Genomic DNA, 26,839 nt, shown 5'->3' with positions numbered 1-26,839 from the left:
GAAAACTCCTAGAAATTATTAACATGTTCAGTAAAGTGGCAGGTTACAAAATTAATCTACAAAAGTCTGTAGCCTTTCCATATACCAATAACAAGCAATCAGAGAAAGAGTGCATGGAAACACTCCCCTTCACAACAGCTGCAAAAAAAATAAAATATCTCAGTGTCTCCCAATTGGCTAGTTCCTCTAATGGGCGGGGCCTGCTGCAGAGCGTGGACTACAAAGGGGCTGCTGGGAGCCATTTTGGGACAGAAGCAGCCAAGAGCAGCACACGTGGGAATGCACAGCCAAGCAGCACCTCAAGGACAGAATGGACTGACTCTTATGGATCTGGGGTGAGATCGCTGGCCCTGGAGGAATGAGCTAATGCTAGTGGTGACTATGGGTGTGACGCAGTCTGATATGGTGGGCTCTGAACCGTGACGTGGGGCTAGGCACTGGGTACTCATTCCTTTGTAAGTTAATAAATACATATAAAGATATGTTATATGGTTTGCCTGATAGCGCAGGAGACCCAGTGGGAACTCAGGCGACACTCAGAATAAACCTGACCAAAGACATTAAAGACCTCTACAAAGAAAATTTTAATTCCTTAAAGAAAGAGATTGAGGAAGACATCAGAAGATGGAAGGACCTCCCATGCTCATGGATTAGAAGAATTAATATTGTGAAAATGACCATCCTACCAAAAGCCATTTATAGATTCAATGCAATGCCAATCAAAATCCCCATGACATTTTTCACAGAATTGGAAAAAGCCATCCTAAGATTCATACAGAAGGACAAAAGATCTCAGATAGCCAAAGCAACCCTGAGCACTAAGAGCAATGCTGGGGGGATTACTATACCAGATATTAAACTGTATAACAGAGCTATAGTCATAAAAACCACATGGTACTGACACAAAAATAGACCCATAGATCAATGAAACAAATGTGACCTCATTAAACTAAAAGGCTTCTGTACATCAAAAGAAGCAACAAAGGAAGTGAAGAGAAAACCCACAGGCTCAGAGACTATCTTCACCAGTGACACAACTGACAGAGGTTTAACATCCAGGATATATAAAGAACTCCAAAAACAAAGAATCAAGAAAAAAAGTAACCCAATTAAAAGATGGGCTAAGGAGCTGAACAGACAGTTCTCCAAAGAAGAAATAAAGGTGGCTAAGAAGCATCTTAAAAGGTGTTCAACATCATTAGTAATTAGGGAAATGCAAATTAAAACCACTTTAAGACTTCATCTTACCCCCGTCAGAATAGCTAAGATCAAGAGAGAACAAAGGATACCTAATGTTGGAGAAGATGTGGGGAAAGGGGAATGCTCATCCACTGCTGGTGGGACTGGAAGCTTATTCAACCCCTATGGAAAGCAGTGCGGAGAACTCTTAAAAAATTACAAATGAACCTACCATTTGACCCAGTTATACCACTCCTTGGCATATACCCAAAGAACATACCCTATTGCAGAGACACTTGGACATCCACGTTTTTTGGTGCTCTTTTCACAATAGCTAAGAGATGGAAGCAACCTAGGTGTCCCTCAACTGACGAGTGGATAATGAAAATGTGGTTCATTTATATGATGGAATTTTACTCAGCAGTAAAGAAAGATGAAATCATGAAGTTTGCAGGTAAATGAATGGAACTAGAAACTGTTATACTAAGTGAAGTAACACAGACTCAGAAAAGAAACCGGCATATGTTTTCCCTCATATGTGGATCCTAGCATCAAATCTTTGTAAGTGAATATGTATCCAGACATAACTACAGGAACCAGGATAATGAAGAGGAACCAGGGAAGTAAAGGAAAAGAAAGAATCTGAAAGAGAAGAACAGTAGAAAACAGGTGTTAACAAGGGAGATATGGACAATAATGGGGCTATTTTAAGGGGAAGGGGGAGGGAAGATTATACAAGGAACCTAGGGGATAAAGGGAAAGAAGGAGCGTAAGAGAGGTGGGACCATAGGAGAAGGGTATTATTAAGGAAGAAATGGAAAAAATGGGGGGAACATTAAATTGGGAAGCCATGGAGGAAGGGTTAGACAATGTGAGAGATAAACAATGCCTAGCTAGTTTTAGAAAACCAGAGGGAACCACATTAGGCCAACAACCTACTGACAAATTATACATACAACCAGATCAATGAATGTAATATATACCTAGGCAAGGTTTATCTGAGAATGTTTGGTCTTTGCCCAAGCTTGAGCTGCATGGCACATGGTAACTGACAGTACCAGACTGGTGGAACTAACCTTCTTGGATGTTTAACAGTCCTACTTTGAGGCCTATACTAATTTGGTCAAGGGGACATAAAGGACAGTTTTTACTCCTTGCCCCCCTAGGTCAAATAAGTTCCAGGGGACTATGAGTATCTCTCAAAATGTCCTGTAATGGTGGTGAGTCACCAGTCCTCCTGAACAAGGAGGCCATGGAGACCCCACCAGATGGACCTGAACCAGTGTCCAGTCTACAAAGAGGAGGGCCAACACAGAGGAAACATTTCCTCCATGCTTCCAAGCAAAGCCAGCCATGGTTGAGTAGAACCTTTGACTTATCTTCACAGGTGGAACTGGTAAAAGAAAGGAGCCAAGGGCTCCTCCCAAGCCCATGTTACCCCTGAGAAACAGATCCTCAAAGGACCTTAAGAGTAAAAATAAGTTGTTTTACCTGGGCCAACTGTAGGGTCTTAAACACCCTAAAAGAAAGTATAACCAAAGATTAATTGGGTCAATATAATTTTTAAGGGTCCATATGTATAGCTAAAGTCTACATAACAAGAAACAATGCCAGACAGGAGATACCTTCCTTTGAGTTATTGGCCAAGGTGGCGCAAGAGACTCCCAGACAGCAACCCAGCATAGAACTGGGAAAATGAACAGCAGACCCCAATCTTATCTAAAGGAATACTGACAACTGATTGCTGCTATGAGGAACAGCTGACCTTCCTAAAACAAAGACCTCTAGATAGGCTCACTAGATTCAGCAGAGGGACAAGCACTGGAAAATGGCTGGGGGTTTCAACAACACAGTGGACAGTAACAGGGATGACAGAGTAGATGGGTTCCAGTATGTGGGAGGTGGGGAGGCTATGGGAGGGGGCCATTTGGGAAGTCACTATATAGATGAATAAGATTGTGTGGGATGGTCTGTATGATATACACACAGAAAAATCAACAAAAAGACATATTTGAGGAGGAAGAATAAAAATTTACTTCATGTTAAATAGTAGAGGTCATAAACATTACTAGTGAAATCTACCTGATGACTTTATATCCATACTCAGGTACTAAGGATCTGAGTTTAACAGACTGTGACTAGTAATCATTAGATACATAGATTAAAGACACATGTGCAAACATCTAAGCGTTAGTAGCATTAAAAAATGCAGGAAACAGCTGGGCGTGGTGGCTCACACCTTTAATCCCTGCACTTGGGAGGTAGAGGCAGGTGGATCTTTGTGAGTTCTAGGCCAGCCTGGTCTACATAGTGACTTCCAGGAGCTGGGGCTACAGGGAGACCCTGTCTCAAAAAGACAAAGAAAAAAAAAATGTAGGAAACAGCATATTTTAAAATGAAATGGAGCTCTTCTTTAAAGGGTAAAAACTCATTCAATTTTATATCTTACAGGGTTTATACTGAGTTCAATATTGTATAACGGTATTAATTCAACTGTGAACCTAAAAATTTACAGCCACTTTTGAAAGAGACGTATCCTTGCTCTGGAGTGTGTTACTGAATATGTTAAAGCTGTAATGAAATGCTTCTTATAATCACGTGGTTATTAAATTTAAAAAAATAAAAAAAAATAATTAGAATAAAAATATCTGCCAGTTTAAAAAAATGTTGCTTTGTATATAGTATGCTTTATGAGTGTTTAATTGAATATGCTATAAATCTAATTAATGTTTAATTTTATCATTCCATTTTGTTTTTACATTATTGGAATAACAATCTTCCCTCATGAAAAAAAAAAAAAAAAAAAAAGAATGAGGACTATGAATCAGCCCACATGGCAAATGGTAAGCTAACAGCCAAACTGCTCTTTCATAGTAACAGTTAGCATTAGGGTCAAGATTTATACAGCGACTCCTGGATGTGTATAAGTACAATTAGCCTGTTTTGTAAATATTTCAAGAGAGCATAAATCTTCTTTGGGAATGTGTGAAACTGGAATTCACACACAACACATGGTTTCTCCTACTTTTGCTATGCCTGAGAGTGACTTTTCATTAGGTCAACCAAGAAAAAAATACAAAAAACAAAAGCAAGACAACCCACTGCATTACAGACTAAACCACTAACAGGTGTTAGCATTTAAAACTAAGAGCTCTATATTGAGTCCTGTTTCTGACACGGCACTGTCTGGGTGCAGCAGTGAAAAGGGGACTTGGCCTTTGAGAGTGGCCATCTGTGTTTCCAAAGAACCTGATTCTAGGGGAAGATGGTGTTTCGGTTGCTTTTATTTAACATGGACTTGCTATATCAGAACCTCTGGGCCAGGACCTAGTGGCTCCACAGCTGTCCATGTGATTCTGACTCCCACTCAATTTTGAGAGCCCCAGGTGGTAAGAATGTTGAGTTTTGTCTCAGACTACCTTTACCCTCCTGGCCAAGATACTTTCTCTCAAAGGTGGGAAAAAGATGGAGGCTTCACAATGACTGGATGCACTAGCAGTCTATTAGGGTGAACAGTCAGGCTCAGGCTGGACACAGTGTCAACACAGGCAGATTCTCAGACTCAGTCAGGGAGGCCGTACCCCAGGGCATAGCTCAGAGACCCAAGTAATCTCACTTAGATCACGTGATTCCAAAGTGTGCCCAGAGGTGGGAACCACTGGAAGACCCTGCAGCCTAAATGTCATAGCAGAAGCGAATGGAGAAAGAGATCCTTTCAAGGAAGCTAGCAAAGTTTTCTGCAGGCAGCCAATGCCCGAGGCTCTGGAGCCCTTCTCCAGCCGGCTGCAGTGTGCACAGCCTTGCAGACCAAGGCCAAGGAGTGGCCAGCATCTTGTTCCAATCTAACTGTATTAAGCCTCAATTCCACATAATTTTCATGACATTAAATATTCTTTTTCTCCAAAACATTTTAAAATGTGAGAGATTCTCAGCTCCTAAGCTCCTCAAAAGTGGGCTGTGTAGAAGGGCTGTGACTTGCTGCTTCTGTTCAGTTACACAGAAGTAACTACAACAGCATTAAGTTCAGTGATGCTAGCTCCAGCTGCATTCAAAAAGCTAGGCGCCACATTTTTAGAAAGTTGAGGCTTAGTTCCTGTACAATAATGAACCACCAAAACAGATATACTAAGCATCTCCATTAGTGCAGCAAGGTCAGTCCCTCAGAAGTGACCATCAGTTTGATTTCTTAGATTCCTGTTACTTTTACAATGCAGCACAGTTAGTTAAAATGAAAGCTGTAGTTTTATGTAGCATGCGTTCTTGAAGAAGTTGCCAAGTAACCATCCGGGGGGCACAAGCTTCTCTCTTCAGTTTGGCAGCTGCTTGTAATTTACCCTGCATTCCCACCCAGCCTGTGCTGGGTCTTTCCCAAGGACAGCAGGTGGATCACTGCAGGGGAGTGAGGGAAATAAACCAGCCTCAGTCTGCATGAGTTTCTATAACAAATTGCCATGTCTGGATGACTTAGAAACAATAGAAATGTTTCTCACAGTTCTAGAAGCCGAGAAGTCCAAAATGAAGGTGGTGGAAGCTTCCTTGTTTGGTGAGGGCTGCTTTCTGTGTCCTAAGAGATGCTTTCTTCCTGTATCCTGACATGGTGGGCAGGGCAAGGAAGCTCACTTGGGCCTCATTCATAGGGGCACTAATTCTCATTCAAGGACTCCCAAAGGCCCCACCTCCAAATATCACTGGGGTTACAATTCCAACATAATCAATTACAGGAGCAAAGCCTTCCCAGAAGGCACACCCCTCACCTGCAGGCACCCAGATCTATCTATCTTCTCCCTGGGCAGCACCAAGGCCTTGTCCTTCCATCTGAATCCCAAACTTCCTCTCTTTCCTTGACACAGTGATAAGGAAAGCTACTCTCAGAAGCATCAATGTAACTCAACGGAGCAGCACTGATGGCCTTGAGTACAGCTCACTTGAAAACTGAAGAACACAGATTTCAGGAAGAAGGGAACGGCAACACAAACAGCAAAGGACTGGTCCTGCCAGGCAGAGGAGGCCTGTAATCCTAGCACTAGGGAGGTCGAGGAGCCCAAATCTGAGGCCAATACAGGGTTACAAAATGAGTTCAAGGCTAGCCTGGGCTATGTTGCAGGACCCCGTTCTGCCCTATGAAAAACGAGATTTCTTGCTGTGTCACAAGACAGTGGAAAAAGTGGCCAATCACCAAGCTCAGTTCCAGAGACAAAAAGAAATGGGGGCAGAACCTTGGGGTAGGGAGAGTAAAAGACCTCAGCTTCCTTGGAGAAAACTCTAGAAGGCCAGCCCCTCCACAGCACAAGGGCCCAAGCACAGCACAAAGTGAAGAGAGTGAAGGCAGAAGAGGAAGGCAGCAGATGGAAGACTGATTTCTCCAAGTACCCGTGTGTCAGTGCTTCTCCAGCTTCAGGGTGAATGGGATCGGGTGGGCAGCTTCTTAAAAACAGATCCCCGAGTCATAGTCACCGAGGATGGAGCTGGAGGACCCAGAGTGGGGGCCAAGGAATCTGCATTTCTAACCTAGGCCTCCAATGACCACAAAATGGTTAGACAAAGAATCATACTTCCTGAATACCATGCATTAGTGTTTAGTTTTAATGTCCCACTGTAACAAAGTATATGATCTGAGAAAATTAAAGAAGAAAACGAGATCAAGAGGGGGGAAAAATAAATGGATAAAGTCTAAAGTCTCTTGTAAACAAAGGTGCAGTAATGCATGACAGACAGATAGGTGGGTGGCTGGAAAGGTAGGTGGGTGGATAGATGGATGCGTGGAAAGACAGGCAAATAGAGAGAATGTTATATTTACAAAGACATTGAGGGCATGGAAGACATTCCACAAAACCTTTTAAGAAAGGATGGCCAGAAAAGGTGCTATCTGGGAAAAGCCAAGGCCAGGCAGTTCAACAGTCAGTGGGTAACACTGACACATTCTAGGTCCATGCTGCAAAAATCATGCTTTTCATTTTAAGGTAATATTTTGAGACATCAGTTATAAAAGTTTGAACCTAACATACAGGAAGCTTTTTAAATGCACAGCACAGCCAGAGTCTCACCTGAGCCCCTGATTTCATGGTTCTGGGGCAGGTTCCAGGTTCTTGATAAGGCTTTGTAGAGAATTATCACATGTAGGCAGCCTGAAAACTACTTCATTGGGGAAGAGGCACGGACACCAGACTGTGGTCATCATAATACCAAACACTGAGAGGGGAAACAGGACCTTTCTATCTCCCTATAGTCATAAAACAAAACACAGAAAAGAAGCCACTGGGGCGAGAAAGATAGCTCAGGGGTTAAGAGCACTGGCTGCTTTTACAGAGAACCCAGGTTTGGTTTCCAGCACCCACATTACAGCTAACAGCCATCCACTATTACAGTTCCAGTAGATCCTACACCACCTTCTGACCTCCAAAGACACGACAACATGCAGGCAATACACTCATACACATAAAATAAAAATAATAAACTATTTTTAAAAAGAAAGAAGGCCAGGTGTGGTGGTGACTGTCTTTAATTTCAGCACTTGGGAGGCAGAAGCAGGCAGATCTCTGTGAGTTCAAGGCCAGCCTGGTCTACATAGTGAATTCCTGACCAGCTGGGGCTATAGGGAAACCCTGTCTCAAAAAGACAGAAAAAAGAAAGAAAAAGAAGTCACAGCAGAGTAAGAGAAAGAATGAGAACCTGCTGACCTTGATGCAAAACTTCAAGAGAAAGCATAAATGTTAGGACAAGAAAAGGCCCACAGAGAGAACAGGAAGAACAGGGTGAAACCACTGAACAGCCAACCACCTACATCCAGTCCCGGTCTTCACATTCCTCCCTAGGAAATGACTAGGTGAGGTGGAAAGATGGCAGCTCTACCACCATCACTGGCAAGTGTGGTCTCTTAACACCTAGGGAAAACCAACTTCCTGACCGTTAACTTATGGCTGGAGTAATGGTTAGTCTTGTCATCTCCACAGAATCTAGAATCGTCTGAGAGACTGGGTGAGGCTATGAAGGATTACCTTGATTGCATTAACTGAGGCAGGAAAACCTACCCACTGGCTGGGATCCTGGGCAGTTCACATGGAGAAAGGGAGCTGAGCACCAACACACACTCAACCTCTGTATCTTGGTTGTGGATGCAATGTGAAGGCCCCACCATGGTGGACTGTGTCATGAGCTGTGAGAGCAAACAAACCCTTTCTCCTATAAGTTGCTTCTGTCAGTGTATTTTATCAAAGCAACAGGAAAAGAAACTAAGACAGCTACTGCCTGCCCCATGGAGTTGTCCTGACAGTGAACAGTATGACAAGAACCACTGAGGTTCTGGCACAAAGACATCACCAGATTAGCATCTGTCTTCCTTTCACCCACACAGAATGCCAGTCCTTACCAACCATGAGCTTGGAATAGGGGGCTCCAGGTCCTCCTGCTCCCCATAGGACAGGGGATAGCAATCAAGGGAAGAGTAGGAATCTCTCCAGTCACCACTGAGGCATCATGGGATGGAACTCTGAAGACGGTTAAAGCCAGAATCAGGCAAAAGAAGACTTTAGCATCACCCTGCCTTCTGGTGTACCACAGATTTCTGAATAGGTCTTTGTAGATGGGCTGGATAATCAATTCGCCATGGATATCATGAGTCTTTGGAAAATGTTGTTCCAAATAACAGGCCTATAAATTAATTTCTAGAATGGAATGCAAGTCATTCACAGACAACCACCTGAATTTAAAAGGGTTCCTCTGCTTATTCTACTGAAATTCCACACAACATTAAATGATGCTGTGTCTAATTCCCATAGATAATTTCTGAGTTATTATTCCAAGTAAGGTCTTCACATACTTTTTCACATGATGATATGTATAACACACATATATTGCTTATTTAAGCATTTGAATAGTAAAGAGCTTGATTTAGTTGGTTTTCTACTTCATTTCTATTAGTTATAAATTATACCCTGGTACAAGCTTAGCATCTAGCATTAACTGGCTGATTATTTCAGCATTCGTGGATACCAAGAATGCAAGAGGATACCCCGATTACCCTCAAATATGAGCAATTTAATTTCCCAAGTTAGCTCCAACCTGAAAGCAACAGAAGAGGTCCATGACACTAGGTATCCAACCTCTCTGTACCCAGGCACCAGCGAAGCAAGGCCAGGAGTCTTGCTGGATGCAAGAAAGATCTGGATGTACAAAAGGCTTACCAAGGAACAAGATGACGAAAGCCACCTGGGAGCTGAGTGTGGATTCTGGAAGTTACCACAGATGAGGAGCACAGGAAGGTTAGAGGAATGCCTGAGTCTGGATAAAAAGACCAACCCTATGGTTGGAAAACAGAGGTGTGTATTCAGTGGATCCCTGAAGGAAAAGAAAGCAAAGTCCAGGTAGATCTAACAAGGGGGAAAAAAAAAACTAACAAATGGGTCCAAAGAAAGACAGGAAGCCAAAAAAGGACCCAAGGTTAGAGGCATTTGCCTCTTTAATGTGTGTGCATTCATCCCAGTCCTTACTGGGACCAGTAAATATTGCTATCAGAGACCTCATCGCCTCCCTCCTCACTGGGAGCCAGGCAAGGAGGGCCTAGCTGCTCAGACCAAAGGGGCTAGGCAGGGAGGGGCAAAAGCTTTGTTCTGGAAAAAACGATCAGAAGTAAATAGGATTCCAAATCCACTTGAGCTAATTAAATTCGCTTAAGGGAGCAGAGAAGCAGTTCCAGAAATCAGGGAGGCCTAACCAATGGGAGCGGGGGCACAACAGAACATCACCACTCTGTTCTGCCCTTGGGAAGCTAACTCTACAACACCTTGCACAGATATCCCTTAATATGGCTGAAAGGGTTTGTCACTGAAAATGGTTCCTGTTTCAATGTGGCTGCTTAAGTTCCTAGACAATGTCAGGTTCTAATACTACAAACTTTGAGAGTTTGAATCAAACTCAATATCCATATACTCTTTCCTCTTCCCCAGGATGTGAAAGTGCAGTTTATATATTTCTGGAGTCTATCAAATGAAATAGTACCCTCAAAAGAGCCTCCCTGCCATATCTTAATTTTATTTTGGCCCTTCCAAGGTATGTGGGTGATTTATACACTTTCTGGGTAGAAACAACATAGTAAACTCCCCATTCCATGATTCCTGGTGGACTCCTCTCCATGATTCCTGGTGGACTCCCCCTCCATGATTCCTGGTGGACTTCCCCTCCATGATTCCTGGTGGACTCCCCCTCCATGATTCCTGGTACACCTCCTTCCATGATTCCTATACACACAGCTCTTCCTTCTGCTATTGTGGTCTTCTGAGACTTAGAACTCTGTGCAGGTGAGATGGCTCTTCAGATAAAGGCACTTTCTACCAAACCCGATGACCTGAGTTTGATCCCCATGACCCATATGGTAGAAAAGAGAGAACCAACTCCTGCAAGTTGTCTCTGACTTATACCTACACACACACATACATACATACACACACACACACAAATAAATGCGATTTAAAGATTTTTTAAAAAACTTAGATGGGAGGGGCTAAAATTCTAAAGCTTAGGAGGCCAAAACAGGAGGCTCACTTGAGATGAGTTAGGGATCGGGCAGATGGTTCAGGGGTGAAGTGCTTACTGTGGAAGCAGGAGGCCCCGAGCTCAAGTCCCCAGCACCCATGTGAAAAGCCGGGTACCAGAATCCATCTCTGTCACCCCAGCACTGGGGAAGCAGAGACAGGCAGACCCTGGGCCAGAGAAGGCAGCCTAACCAAAACTGAGCCCAGACTCAGTAAGAGCCCCTGTCTCATAAGGGAGAGAGCAGTAGACAAAGACAGTCAATGTTGATCTCTGGCCTAAAAACATAGATACAGACAGACAGGCAGACAGACACACACGACATACAAGTTCAGGCCTCAGACAAAGCCAAACAAACTAAAAACCCACAACTTAACTAAAATAACCATAGACTTAACAGAGTTCACAACATTCTGATGACATGCTTAGCTTTATTCTAATTACAAATAAACGTTTATCCATTCAGGATTGACTAAGCACATCTGTGGGCCAGGTTCTGTTCCCCGGACTAGGGACATAGCAGCCTCAAGTGCCCACTCTCAGAGATCTTGGGGAGGAGAATGAAATAAACACATGAGACATGACATCTCTGTGAGAAGCTGTCACTAATATGTGCCACATGCACCCCACCCCATGAAGGCAGACACACCTCTGCAGGAACCAGGCTCCCAAGGGGTCGGAGAACAACCAGGCCAGTGGGCAGATCCTGCTTGAGTGAGTCTCCTCCTCTGAGGCCGTAAGGGAACTTTCTGCACAAAGCTATGCAGACTTATAGATACACACACGTGCTTTTTCTGGAGCTAAGTGTACAAAAAACAAGAAAAAAAAAGTTGTTTTTTTCTATAATCCCAGAGTGAAATAACAGAAACATTTGATTTTCCATCTTTGAGCCACAAGACGCTAAACTAAATTCCTAGACGGCAGGCATCTAGAGAGTGTGGACCACGTGGTACTCAGAGCATAAAACCTCATTTAAAAAAAATATTTTATTTTTATTTTTTATTTTTATATGTATGAGTGTATTGCCTGCATGTAGGTAAGTGCACCCATGTCGTACAATGCCCACAGAGGACAGAAGAGGCTGTCAGATCCCCTGGAACTGGAATTACGGACAGTTGTTAGCTGCCATGTGGATGCTGGGATTCGAACCCATGCCTTCTGCAAGAACAACCACTGTTCTTAACTGCTGAGCCATCTCTCCAGCCCCAAAACCTCATTTCTAAAAACTCAAAACCAAGTAAAGTTGAACAAGTTGCATTTAAGCCCTGGTGGTTTGGGGTCTCAGAATAGAGTGCTGGCTCTCAGAAAATCCATGGGCTGCAGTGTAACAGAACCAGGATGCAACAGTGAAATATGGGGAGAGAAAAAAAAATCACAGAGAATTCCCAGCTCAGTGCTGTCTCCTGAATCCAGCTGTACTGTTTGCATGGACATGAATTTCCAACAATATCACATGGACCCTAATAAAGTTTCAACAAAGAAGGTGGATATAGCCAAGTCTTAACATTTATCTGTCACTTATCACCAATGTGGCCTTCCTTCCCCTTACTTTCTGGGTGGCTGTGAACCCCACCCTTCTTGCATAGCAAACAGACAGAGCTGGCTGGTTGGTGGTGTTCAGCAGACTTACATGGGGCCACCATAAGTCTCCCCTCCATAACCAGAGCCAGGTCTAAAGCCACTTTTCTTTTTTCTTGTTTTTTAACAAGAATATATTTTTATTGAGAATTTCATACACATGTATAATGTGTTTGGATCATCTGTTCCCCTCAGTTCCTCCCTTATGCCCCTGACTATCACTTTTCCCTCCCAACTTCATATGCACTGTCTTGCTCCCTCCCTCTACCTCCACCCCTTCTAAACCCATTGAGTGCACTTAGTGCTGTCTTTATGTGCATGGGTGTAGGACCATCTACTGGACCGTGGCTAGCCTCTCAGGAGCTGCATCCCCGAAGAAAACTGACTCTCCCACCCCAACAGGCATCAACTGCCAATGGTTCCTCAGCTAGGGGTGGAGCTTCATGAGACCCTCCCCAATCCATACTGGAATTTTGGCTGTAAAGCCATGTTTCTTAACAGTGTCTTCTTTAAACTACAAATCACACTTTCTAATAATGTATTCTGTGTATGGGGTGCGTGTGTGTGTGTGTGTGTGTGTGTGTGTGTGTGTAGTGTTGGGGATCAAACCCACAGCCCTGTACATGCAAAGGAAACACTCTACCACTGACCCACCAATTTTACCAACTCTACTACTATTTTTTAAAGGTATTCAAGAAAAGGTAGATAAGAATAACATGGCTTAAAAATTCATACGAAAAGAAATTATTGCTTGCTAGCTTCAAAGTTTTGTTTTAGATGTTAAAGTTTTAGAAATAGACAGTGGTGAGGGTTGCACAACACCATGTTGTGTATGTGATTTTAAACGTGGTTCAAATGGAAAAATCATTTAGTATATATAAATGTGTAATACAGTAAACACATCAGAGGCACAAAACAGAAGGTCAAGTTCCAGTACAAAAGAAAAGAGGAAGATTGAACATTTATTCATTTTTCTCTCAGCTTAAATTTGGGCCTTTGCAGAAGACTAAACATGGCAAAATCTTTGAGCCACCCGTCACAGAAAGGAAAAGTTCAGAAGGAATGTGGCTGTTAGCAACAGTAAAATTAAAGTGGGCTATGGCACCCATGAGCCGGGACTGCCCGCCCCGGGCTTCCCAGCTGGAATGCAAAAAAAAAAAAAAAATCTGTTTCAGCGAATTTATATAAGGCATCAGAAAAATCTTATCTTTAAATCATACACAAATTGATAAGCTAAAACATGAAGATAAACTAGGGAGGCATTACATGCCATTAGGCTGAACCACAAAAACTGCTTGTTTTCAACTCTTTATGACCTCTAAAAATGGAATTTCATGTGGTTTAACTGAATCCACAGGTTAATTTCATTGGAAGCAGCAGCTTTAATACAAGGGACATCTGAGACTCAGGGGGCTATCGTGGGCCAAAATGTGATTGTTATGTTTCGTTCCCCTTAAAAAAAAATGGGAAAGCCATCCCCATTAAATGAAAATGTTTTCCTCTCCATAATGGGGGGAGGGAGGGGAGAGAGAGAGAGAGAGAGAGAGAGAGAGAGATGAGAGAGAGATTTTTAAAGGCTGAGAAAGAATAGAAAATACATTCAATACAGAAGAAAGCTGGAGAAATAACTCAGTCAATAAAGCATCTGTATTACTAACATGGAGATCTAAGTTCCATCCCTAAACCCATGTGTAAAAAGAAAAGGCAGACATGATAGGGTACACTTGTAATCCCAGCGCTGGAGCGGCAGACAGATCCAACCGCCAGGCAACCTAGCCCACTTGGTAGTTCCTGGCCAGTTAGAGACCCTGCCTCAAAAAGTAAGGTGGGTTGCTCCTGAGAAACAGGCATGTGAGGTTGTCTTCTGGCCTCTACATGTACATATAACATGCACCTATAAATTAGTGTGTGTGTGTGTGTGTGTGTTTGTGTGTGTATGCTCAAGGGAACAACATCCAAGCTGAAAGAGAGGACTAGAATCTTTGCTTTTTGTTGGAGTGTTTGACTTTCAGAGTCATGTGCCCTAATGATACTGCTTACAATATTACTTTGTTATCACAGATACTGTCCCCAAATCCTTTTCCTCCATCTTCATAAGTCAAGCTATTTCCTGGCTGCTCTCCCCTTGGTCCCACATTCAATGCCCAACAGTTCTTCTCAGGTTGGAGCTGCTCAAGGACAGGGGGTGGGGGTGGGGGACAGGGGACACCAGACGACAGATAAGTGGGGGACGCACCAGACACAACACTCCTATTGGCTGCCCAGAAAGGGGCCTCAGCAGCTGCTGCTCACTACTTCCCATCTGAGCCATAGGATTTGGGCTGTGACAGCACCTTCCCTCATGCTGTAGACTCTTTTCCCAGGTCAGACAGCTGGCTTAGCCTGTAGAGTCCGGAGTATAGCCTCCTGGCTATCAACAGCATGACAGGCAGGCATTTCTGAGCTTGGAGGTGATATTAACTTATCTGGAGTGTCATGGTCCTGCCAAGTCTCTTCTGACTTCTGCCCCCCTAAAGTTGGAGCCACTGAGTTCCTGCTGACTTGCAGGGTCAGCCCTGAACTGGGACATATGCTGGGCTGCCCTACTGCTCTGTCCAGCATTCAACAGGCCTGGAAGAGATTTCTCCAGGAAACAGGTATGTGTGACAGATGCTGTGAGGAGCAAGGGTGAGAGGTCAAAGTTACCCATGTTGATAAAGTGTTCAAGGGACACAAAGAATTTATCAGTATGAGGAGAGCTGGGGAGATATTGATGGGGAAAAAGAAAATCAGGTTGAGCAGAAAGTTAAGAAAAAATCATGGAAAGTGATTACATTAACAGAATTAAGGCCATGGCATTAAGTACAGTCAAACAAATAGTTCAGAGCTGGTTTTAAATGAAGATGTGACTATTAGAAGCAGCAGGAGCAGAAGTCTTTGTGAGCGGACAGAGACAACTCGAAGACTCTTTTTCTGGTGACTTAATAAAATGAGAATAACTTTTTAAACCAAATCTAATTATATTTATTGGAAGTAAAAAGGAGATGAAAGACAGCAGTGACGTGTATATTTTGTATTCTCAACCAGTAAATGTTTTGGAAGATGCAGAATAAAGAGAATTCAGACAGAAAATCAACTGTAATCCTAGCAGAGAGTCATAGCCTTGATGTAGTTTATTGGGGTAAATTAAACAAATACTCTTTAAAATACAATTAGGTAAATTGATACCATTGTAAGCTATTTTGGAGCAATCAAATTACACATTTTCCAGACAAAGATAATAAAATACTTCAGTCTCCCCAAGTGAGAAATCTAATTTAGAACTTATTATTCAATACACATTCCTGATGGGTGCTGCTGTGATTGCCAGTGCACCTCCTGAATGTTCTAGAAAAAGACACATGTTCAATGCTTTCTTGCACCTTTCCTTTTGCACTCTGCAGGAAGGGTGGTGCTTTCTAAACCTCCTCTTCCAAAACTCAGTCCACAGCTTATTTTCCAAGAAGACAACTACTTTCTAACATGCAGGGGAAGGGTACAGAGCCCACACCCATGCCTATGTGGCCAGCATAAACTGGACTCAGTGGGCTGACCTCTGTGTTTTTCATTTCAGGTAACTATGACCGTTAAGCATTCCCCCTCCCCGCCCCCGGGAAGACTCTAAATCCTTACTACTCATAAGTTATCAAAGAGGGAGCTAGTGACAAGTACAGCCTGTCCAGCCCACCCACACCTGCCTAATAGAAGACACAGGCATCTTAATAAGATGCCTAGGTGATTGTATTCTAAATCAAAGGAAAGTACACCATCATTTTGAGGACTGTTTATACACTGTAAGAAATCCCATTAGGATAACAAAAATTCCAGAGGGTTTTTTTAAAAATATTTTATTATTTTATGTGTATGCGTGTATTGCCTGCATATAGGTAAGTGCACCTGTGTTGGGCAATGCCTATGGAGGTCAGAAGAGGCTGTCAGATTCCCTGGAACTGGAGTTATGGACAGTTGTTAGCTGCCATGTGGGTGCTGGGATTTGAACCCGGGTCTTCTGCAAGAACAGTCAGTGTTCTTAACCGCTGAGCCATCTCTCCAGCCCCCAGAGGGGTTATTTTAAAGACAGTCACAAATGCCCATTTGATAGTTTGGACACAAATCATTTGAGCTTGAACACTGACATCTTTTATGCATATGTAGTAAAATACTCATACTAACAAAGTCTATCAGTTGGATGTATGTATTCAGTGGACAGCTCAGGGGCAGTAAGCACATTTATACTGTTATACAACCATTGCTTCTATCCATCTTCAGAACTCGTATCTGGTAAATGTGGCCCTCCCATTTTCCCATCCCCAAGAAATACCACTGTTGTAACACCCTTTAATACCATCCCACATTGGGCTGAATTAACCAGTATCTTGAAAAGTGACCATGGACAGGCCCAATCAGGACAAGGCCCAGGTCTACATCTGTGACCCTAACTCCTTCAAGAATCTATCCTGGCCTACTTGCCCAGGGTAGACTTGGACTCTGGCCTTGGTGCTCCTCCTTCCAGGTTCCCGAGAAGCTGCGGTGTAAGGCAGTACATGAGCAGCCTCACCCGCCTCTGCCAGTTCTTGACCCAAGCCGGAGCCTAGTTCTTTGAATCATGCCTCACCTTTCTCATATTGTGAACTTGCAATTCCTACACAAATCACCAAGCTAATTATAACTGTAATATTTGAAAGTGATGGACTGGTAACATAAAACATATAATCAATGACCAACTGAAGATTAGAGGTCAGGACTGTGTTGTTTTTGAATTTAGGCACACATTATTCCGGTTTAGTCCTTCCTAAGCCCACACTCTATAAATACTGTCGAGAGCAGCCTGACCACCCAGTCCGCTCGCTCTCTACCGAGAGCCGCCTACTCACTGGGGCCAGCAAGGGTTCACATGGGGGTAGCAGCACTGAAGGAAATGTGGAGCTGTCCTTCTGGAAGCCTCTGCCACACCAGTTAGGTGGAAACAGACAGAGCATCAAGGACAGTGCACTGAGTGGAAGAATCTAGTCACAGGACAGGTGCTGAATGATACCACACACATGAAGTATTTAAAGTTTCACAATCAGAAACAAAAAAAGATATTAACCAAAAGGCTGGGATGTACCAGGAGGAATTTGTGTTTAGGGGGATCTAGAGTTTCAGTGCCTGGAGACAAAAACATTCTGAGGATCTGCCATGTGCCATAGATACACGTAATCACTGACGTGTACACTGGTGACTGGTTGAGACAAAAAAGCTAATGGTAAATGTTTTTATCGTAATTTTTTAAAAATTTATTTATTATTTTTATTTTATGTGTATGACTGTATTGCCTGCATGTGTGTAAGTGCACCCGTGTCGTGAAATGCCCTCAGAGGTCAGAAGGTGTCAAATCCCTGGAACTAGAGTTACCGACAGTTGTTAGTCGCCACGTGGATGCTGGCAATCGAACCTGGATCCTCTCCAAGAGTAGTCAGTGCTTTTAACCACTTAGCCATCTCTACAGCCCCTTTATCATATTTTTTTTATTTAAAAAAAATAAAATAAATGCAGATTTGGGATTAAAAATGTAAGTGAACAAGAAAAGAATTCCATTAAAATCTATTCCATAGTGCTTTCAGGAACACAGTTGTTAATGGCACACTGTTTGAAAACTGTTTTCCCTTTTCACTTGAGACAGGCTCACAGGGCCTGGGAAGAACTGAGCTCTCTTATGAGGAAAGTGGGAGAGGAAGCTAGACACAGACCAGGCCACCAGGGCCTCTGTTCCAGCAGGCTCACTGATTTAGCACTTAGTTTCCAGATCATGCCATACTACCTGAGGCTGATGGAAAAGTAACTAGGCTGGGCAATGGCCTGGTCAAGGCTGCAGATAACCGTTAGACATGTGATCCCTCCCCGTACCCTTTCCCCTTTCACACTCCCAAATCCTCCAGATAAACAATGAAAAGCCATTTGAAAGTCTCAGATGAAACAGAAACCAAACTGGAAAGCAGTCCAGTGCTGCTACTGCTTATGAATCCAGGAGAGGAGAAAGGTTCCACCAAGTGAATCCAGCAGCCCTTCTACCTCCAACTGTAGAAAAGGGACCCTCAACACAACTTGCAAACTCAACGCATGACTTTCTGTTATTTAATATGCTCCTCTGAGGTGGAAATTCCTTTGCAACATTAAAATTGGCTACCTTGGGCTAGAGAGATGGCTCAGAACTTAAGAGTACTGGCTGCTCTTGCATATGACCAGGGTTCGATTTTCCAGCATTTCCATTGCAACTAACAACTGTCCATAACTCCAGGATCAGGAGCTCTGACACCCTCTTCTGCCTTCTATACGCATTGCATGCATAGGTGCGCTTACATATGTGCAGGCAAAACTCATACACATAAAAATAAAATTAAATAAAATTTAAAAAAAGAAAATTGGTTACCTTAGTAAATTGGAGAGCCTCCTCTCAAAATTATTAATATAATTAATTACGTGAATGGTTTCTGGATTCTTCGTTTTTAGTGATAGCAACTGTCACTCATAGTACTCTACAAAGTCCTGCACAGTAGTGTTCACACACACAGAAGCTTCAGGTACCTCACAGGGTAGAATAAAGGAGCTCAGGCTACACAGTTTCCTCAGCACTGAGAGTGGTCAGAACACTACCACCCAGACTCTTCTCTGGCATGCCAGTGCTTCCCCTTACTCTAGAATTGAATGTGAGTGCCCCCACAACTCCCCACCCACCCCAGAACTCCCCACCCATCCAACAGTCCACACACTAGAATCTTTTAATTATTTATTATTTTTATTTCATGTGTATGTGTGTATTGCCTGCATGTAGGTAAGTGCACCCATGACATACATGTCTCTGAAGGACAGAAAAGGCCACTGGATCCCCTGGAACTGGAGTTATGGACAGTTGTTAGCTGCCATGTGGGTGCTGGGATTCGAACCCAAATGTGAGTGCCCCCACAACTCCCCACCCACCCCAGAACTCCCCACCCATCCAACAGTCCACACACTAGAATCTTTTAATTATTTATTATTTTTATTTCATGTGTATGTGTGTATTGCCTGCATGTAGGTAAGTGCACCCATGACGTACATGTCTCTGAAGGACAGAAGAGGCCACTGGATCCCCTGGAACTGGAGTTACGGACAGCTGTTAGCTGCCATGTGGGTGCTGGGATTCGAACCCAGGTCTTCTGCAAGAACAACCAATGTTCTGAACTGCTGAGTCATCTCTCAAGCCCCACATTGGAATCTTAAACCCAGTGCAAGGGTATTACTAGGCAGGGCCATAGTGGGTAAGTCAGTCATGAGGGTGGAATCCTTGGGAATGAGATTACTCTCCTATAAAGAGACCTATGAGCTCCTTCACTCTTTCCACCACGAGGACTCGCCTGAACCAGGAAGCAGGGCCCTCTGCAGACCTAGAATCAGCTGGGGCCTTGACACTGAACTTTTCAGTCTCCAGAACTGTGAGAAATAAATTGGTATTGTTTATAAGCAATTCTGTCTATGGTATTTGGTCTTGGCAGCTTCAACAGGCAGATGATGCTAGGAAAGTTTAAGGATTTCAAGAGAAAATAATAAGGAAATCAATCATTAAATATCAATCCTTGGAGGTTTTTCTCACAGATGCTACCAGGCATGTCCCAGTTTTAACATTGCAACACAAAGCTGTCACTATAAATTCATGTTCAAGAACCATGCAATCAAGTTATAAAACAACTGAAAAACAATCTCATAACACTGTAAGCTTTCAATTTTGTGTTGGACCACATTTACAGCAATCCTTGAGGTGGGAAAGATACCCAGTTAGGAACCCAGGCAACGGCCGTGTCCTTCTGTCCCACGTTAGTTAGGACACTCACTGGTCTCCCTATGTAAGGATTTCACCATACCCATCATGCACCAGATATACATTCTACGTGCCCTCTGGAGCTCTGATTTGTCACTTAGAAAAATACTGCAGGGTATGGTGTGTGTGTGTGTGTGTGTGTGTGTGTGTGTGCGCGCGCGCGCACGCCTGTGTGGTGAAACCACATGCCCATTGTGTGTGTGTGTGTGTGTGTGTGTGTGTGTGTGTGTGTGCGCACGCCTGTGTGGTGAAACCACATGCCCATGGGTGAAACAGAGCAGAACATGGGCTTCAGAAAGCAATGGGGATTTCTTACCTGCCCATAGTCTGTCCTGAAGACTACGACGCCTTCTCCACAGGAATTTACAGTACTTGGAAAATGCTGGCCATTTTCTCTCAGCCAGACCCGTGTACCCTGTGAATAAAACAAATAGAACTTATATGTGATTTCAGATTACATTTTATTTAAAATTACCATGACTCCTATAGGGTTTTAAGAAACTAATCTGTTTGAAAACCAGATGTCTTTCTCAAGCAGGCAAAAATGCAATCTTCAGAGAGCACTATCCATAGCCTTTCCCATCCCTGAGTGTTACAGAGTCCCAGCAGACATCAAAAGCAAAGAGGACAGTATCCACGTGTTCCTATGGATACTGTTCCTATATGCAATTCACCCGGATGATTACGCCCTGCTCTCAGCACCTGTGAGGCAGGCATAATCATCACCCCCATACCACAGATGGAGAAACTGAAGCTGACAGGTAAGTGACCTGCCTGACCCCACTAAGACTGAGGGAGAACTTGACCTGGAAGGTAAGTTCCAGAAGCCACAAGTTTAACCAGGTGGCTACACTGTTGTTACTCCCTCAGAGAACCCTTTCAGACCTGGTGCCCATTTACCCACTCCACTGGCATCCTGTTTATTTTAACATTCACAACTCAACAACACTCTTCAAAAAAGGAACTAAATTTTCCAACTAACATTGAGAACTCAGTCTGCAGATATGAATGTTCCTTGGATCTCTTACCAGACCCTTAAAGAACTGCTAAAAATGGGACCACAGCCAAACAACTACAGCTTCCTGAGCCTATAGTTTTAAACTGGGTCATATTTTTTAAACTTAATCCCACTTTCATTTTTTCTTGTCCCACTGAACAAATAACCAGTGGCTTAGGGAGTCACCCAGGGAGGTCAAAAATCAGCCCCTCTAATTTCTAAATCCTTTTTTTTTTTTTTTCCTTTTTGAAGGGGTCTCCCTGTAGCCCCAGCAGTCCTGGAACTCACTGTGTAGACCAGGCTGGCCTTGAACTCACAGAGATCCACCTGCCTCTGCATCCTAAATGCTGGGACTACAGGCGTGCACCACCACACCTGGTTCTAAATACTTAAAAAAAAAACCAAAACACTTTATTTTATTTTAAATTGTGTGTGTTATGTGTATATCAATGTGTGGGTTTGTGCATGTGAGTGTTGGTGCCCGAGGAGGCCAACAGAGGGTGTTGGATCCCCTGGAGCTGAAGTTACAGGCAGTTATGGCCGCCCAATGTGAATGCTGGGCACTGAACTCGGGTCCACTGCAAGAGCAGTAAATGTTAACCACTGAGCCATCTCTCCATCCCTAGCCACTCCAGTTTCTAACTGCACACTCTTTCTACTTCACACTGATGCCATCTGTCTCCTTAAAATAATTTATGTATGTGTGTTTATGAACATGTAATACATATAAACATATATGTATATACATACACCACATGCACATATGTAGGAATGGGGGAGAAGTGGAGTAACAGTGTGGGGTGAATACAAACAAAATACAATGATATATATGTATGAAGTGTCCTTATAAAAAAAATCATTATTTTGTACAGTAACTAAAAAGAGTAATAAAAAACAAAAGCCCTCTTCCCAAAAGAAATAAAAGCATTTCTTCAGTCAAGAACAACCCATAAATCAAATCTATTCAGAAATAATCCAGCAGAAGTTAAAATGCAACAAAGGGGTCACTTTAGAAGTAAGTTGTGCATATAACATATATAACTGTGTGTTCACTCACTCGCTCACTCTCTCAGGTTCCTAAGAAAGGAAAATCTGGAAGACATCAAAGTCTGGGTTAATCGTTCTTCCATCTCTATGTATGACCATCTTATATAAGGTCCATCAGCCCAACCAAAACCATTGCTATCACCCTGTCATGAGGATCCCAAGTAAGTCAACTTTGGGTTTGGTGAAAGCACTTTGGGCTGGCAAGCTTGACCTTAAGGCCCCAGCAAGAAGAGACCACATGCTCAGGAGGCTCTACGGCATTTTCAAGATCACTGTGGCCGAGGCCCTAAGACTGAAATGGATCCACTGCCTGATTCAAGTAATTCTGCATTGAGTTCTGTGACTGTCCACACCCATATGGCCACCCTGTCCAAGGCACTCCCCCTGTGAATTCATTTCCCCACATGATGGTGATTTAAAGTCATCTATCCCATCCATCTGTAGGTCTTTAACCATTGCTCGTAGAGGACTAGAATCCTCCACTAAAAGGTGGAAAACAGCATCAAACACCAATATGAAGTGTTCCCACTTAAATTTTGAAGACTATTTAAAGAACACACATCAGCAACAACTGGGCCAAGTTCTCTCTTCTCCTCAGGCCTGTCATGTCCCTCTGACTCCTGGCTTTGGACTGGGACACTGGGAACACATGGAAAGAATGACACCAGTGCTGTCGGCCCTGAGTTCTTTATTAGCAAACAGCTGCTTCTGAAAAGAACATTTTACTTCAGACACCCACAAAGACTGTTCTCTCAAGTAGCATTCCACACCTAACCGCATTATTCTGAGAATTCTAGAAAAAGGCTTCCAAGTACCTGAATGACGTTGTTCATTCTCTTTTTAATTTGCATAGTAGAGACTGGAATGGCTAAAAAAGCTTTGAAATACCTCCAAACACACGTGCACTTGTACACACACACACACACACACACATACACACACACACACACACACACACACACACACACACACACACACTCTTCCAAAGCAATACAAAGTAAGACTTTTCATTAAGGCTAAAATCATGAGCGCAGCATGGCGGCACACACCTTTCATACCAGGACTCAGGAGGCAGAGGCAGGTGGATCTCAGCCTGGTCTACACAGTGAGTTCCAGGTCTGCTGGGACTACAGGGAAACCCTGTCTCAAAAAACCCCAAAATAATAATAAAAAAATTAAATTTAAAATCATGAAACAAGAGCTCATATTGCACTTCCATCCCAGAACCCCAAGTGCACAGCTTTCTGCCTGCCTCAACGGTGACCCTCGCCTACACTGTTTTCAATAAAAAGTTCCCATGTCCATATCCCAGTTTATTAACTTAGTCTATTTAGTAAGAATGAAATATTTTATTAAACATTACCCAGTTAATTTTTAAATTGAGTCTGGGGGCTGGGGAGGTGGTTCAGTTGGTCAAGTACGTGGTGTGTCAGCAATCACTGACAGCCAGAATTCAGATCCCCAGCACCCAAGCCAGGTGCAGTGGCATACAACTTTCACCCTAGAACTGGTAAGGTGGTGACAGGATCCCTGGGGCTTGCTGGTCAGCTAGTCTAAGCTAATTGATGATCTCCAGGTTCAGTGAGAGACCCTGTATCAAAAGGGGGGGAGGAATAATTGAAGATACTTAATGCTGACCTCTGGCTTCCACACACAGGCTCACACCCATACATACACACACAGATACGTGCACACCTATACTCCACACACACAAATTAAAAACAGACGAGGGTGAATATAAACCTTCCAACTTCCATGAGCCACAAAGAACTTATTTTCCCTGTACCAGGCAGGTCTCCTCCGCCTTATTTGGACCTTGCTGTGGTTCTCTTTACCTTCTCTAAAACGCCTACAGGGCTCCTTGCTGGCATAGTGCTATCTGATCAAACACACAGCTTAGCTCCGTGTCCAAAGGTCTTTTCAACAGGTGTGAGGTGCTGCTGATAAGGGACCTTTATGAGATTTCAAAGCCACAGCCAATTGGCCAATTCCCCTTAACCTAAAAGATGCAGTTGGCTTCTACAAGGAGGAAAAACACGAATTTAAAACACTGTTCTTTGAAAATGTATAAACGCATGACTTTCATAGAATCAGCGCTGCAAACTAAAACTCTGACATGGGTACTTTTGCAGACTGCTCTTGGTGGTTTCCCTGGAGCCTCCAATGCATTCGAGCAGAACGCATATGCCCAGGTCTAAAAGAGGCCACCCACAAGCACTTGAAAAGGAGTTCACAAGCAGACATTTACCAGGCCATCCAAATCTGAGTGGGGAAGAAAACTTTGCCCACCATATGCAAACCATTACATTCTGTCATTGTTGAATAAGGCTGATAATTTAATATACAATACAGGCAACCCAACATATGGAGAAGGCTCACAATCTGAGTAAAATTGCCCTTATATGCAAATGGAACATGATGCATCCTAACATACACATTTTATTAGAACTCTGCCATGTTTTCCATCTTCAGATCTGAGGCCGATATGCAAGTGTTAAATTTAACAACCAAGAATGTTTGTGAACATAATCACCAGTCACATTTCTGCAAGGAAAGGTCCTTACACAGAAACTCCCATCTCCTTTGAACTTTAGAACAATCCTCTAAGAGAGGCAAGTAATGCAATCCCTTCAAAAGCAAGGTTCAGAGAGATTCCATTTCCTGCTGCCAATAAATGATTTCCTGGAGAGAACTCAAAAGACTCACTCGACCAAATGCTAGGAAAGATGCAGAGAACCCGGAGGAAAAGGAGACGGTGGGACCACTGGAAAGCGGTTGGGAGAGTGTGTAAAAAACTGGACCTAATCTTACTATATACTCTAGCCATTCAACTCCAAGACACTGGCACAGAAAGAAAAACACCCAGATAGGTATCTCCTGCAAAGAAAAAAAAGCAAGTCTGTGACAGTTAACATTGTCAGCTTGACAGGATCTAGTCACCCAGGACACAGGCCTCTGGGCAGCCTGTGAGAGATTATCTTGACTAGGTTCATTGAGGTAGGAAGATCTACCCTAAAAGAAGGCAGCACCCTTCCCTGGGTTTGGGTCCCAGGCTATACAAAACCTGTAACAAGTATTTATTGTTCTCTGCTTCCTGACTGAAATACCTCAAGCTCCTCTCACCATGCCTTCCCTGCCATCACGGCAGTACCCTCCAACTGTGAACCAAAAGAAACCTTCCCTCCCTTACCTTTGTGTCAGGTATTTTATCACAGCAGTGGAAAAGCAATTATAGCAGTATTGTTTATAATAGCCAAATAGTGAAAAAACTTCAAATATCAACTGGTATAGGGACAAATGGAATGGTAAACCTCCAGAAGACTCCTCAGTGGTAAGAAAAACGAAAGGACTAATATGTTCAATGGTATCACCAAGGAGGAGGAACCTTAGAAACATTAAGGAAGCGAAAGAAGTCAAACAAAAAGATCACATTGTAGGCATGTGTTTCACTGAAACTTCTGGAAATTCATAGACACAGATGTAGTAGAACGGCCAAGAGCTAAGTATGGAGACAGAATAAGGAGCTTGGCTGGTGATGGGATGTTTCTACAGCTGGACTGTGGTGATGGCCACAGAGCCGTATAGCTACACCAAAACTCACCCAACTGTGCACCTGCCTTGAACATTTCAAAGACTTTAAGCTTAAAAGAAAAGTCAATTTGCCAGCCTGCATACTTTCTTCTGGCCCATGAATATTCTAAGCCATTCTACAGCAGGAAAACCCAATCTCATTTCTGTAACTGACCAATGGAGGTGTCAAGGTACACACCAAGAAGAGAGTCCACAATGACCGAGCATAAGGTCCAAATGCTACATGGGAACTCTGAAGATCTCATATGGAAATCATTTCGTTCCTGCTCTCATTAACATAGCCTGGGGGAGGGGGAGTCCCCTGAGAGACCTGCTCAGAGTCCTAACCTGAGGCTGCTAATTGATACTAACTGGAACATAACTAAATCCTGGCCCACTGCCTTGTGTACTGATGGTGCCCCACCCCAGGCAAAGAGTTTTAGGAAAGACCCATGCTCAATAATTCTCTATTGCCCGATTGCCTGGGGCTCCTTTCCATGCCCAGGGTAAGGCAAAGCCTTTGCACAAAGTCATGAAATACTGAACCCTCTAACTGGGCCTTTTCCCCAGAAGTTTGTTTTTTTTTTAATATTTTATTATTTTTATTTTATGTGTATGAGTGTATTGCCTGCATGTATGTGAGTGCACCCATGTAGTGCAATGCCGCAGAGGTCAGAAGAGGGCTTCAGATTCCCCTGAAACTGGAGTTAAGGATGGTTCATAGCCGCCATGTGGGTGCTGGGAATCGAACTGGTCCTCTGCAAGAGCAGTCAGTGCTCTTAACCGCTGAACCATCTCTCCAGCCCCATTTTTCCCCCAGAAGTTCTTAATCCCTGCTGACATAAACAGGACAGCAACACCATCATGTCAAGCTACTGTTGCCTTTTAAAATTAACTAGTTTCTTTGGTCCCTTACCTACTCACCTGTCTAGGTAGATAAGGCACCCAGATGAGGGCTCTCTAGCAACTTTCAAGATACAGTTGTAATTGGTTTCTAAATGTAGGTTTTTGGTTTTTCAAGGACTCAGAAGCCAGGACTGGGGAAGTAGCTCAGTTAGCAAAGTGCTTACCCATTATACAAAATCCTGGAT

At 43.3% G+C, this 26,839-nt stretch overlaps 1 protein-coding gene across 1 annotated transcript in view; it reads right to left on the bottom strand.

Annotated features, from left to right (window-relative positions):
• The window catches only part of Myo10 (myosin X), a 237,900-nt gene that overhangs the window by 170,316 nt on the left and 40,745 nt on the right, over positions 1-26,839 (bottom strand). The window contains exon 2 of the mRNA XM_008821765.3: positions 20,451-20,549. Within this exon, the coding sequence (XP_008819987.1) occupies positions 20,451-20,549 (99 nt within the window). The remainder of the gene's footprint in view (positions 1-20,450; positions 20,550-26,839) is intronic.

Source organism: Nannospalax galili, unplaced genomic scaffold, assembly GCF_000622305.1.
Source record: "Nannospalax galili isolate Female #2095 unplaced genomic scaffold, S.galili_v1.0 scaffold207, whole genome shotgun sequence".
Taxonomy (NCBI): Eukaryota; Metazoa; Chordata; class Mammalia; order Rodentia; family Spalacidae; genus Nannospalax; species Nannospalax galili.
This window is presented reverse-complemented; position numbering and strand designations above follow the sequence as displayed.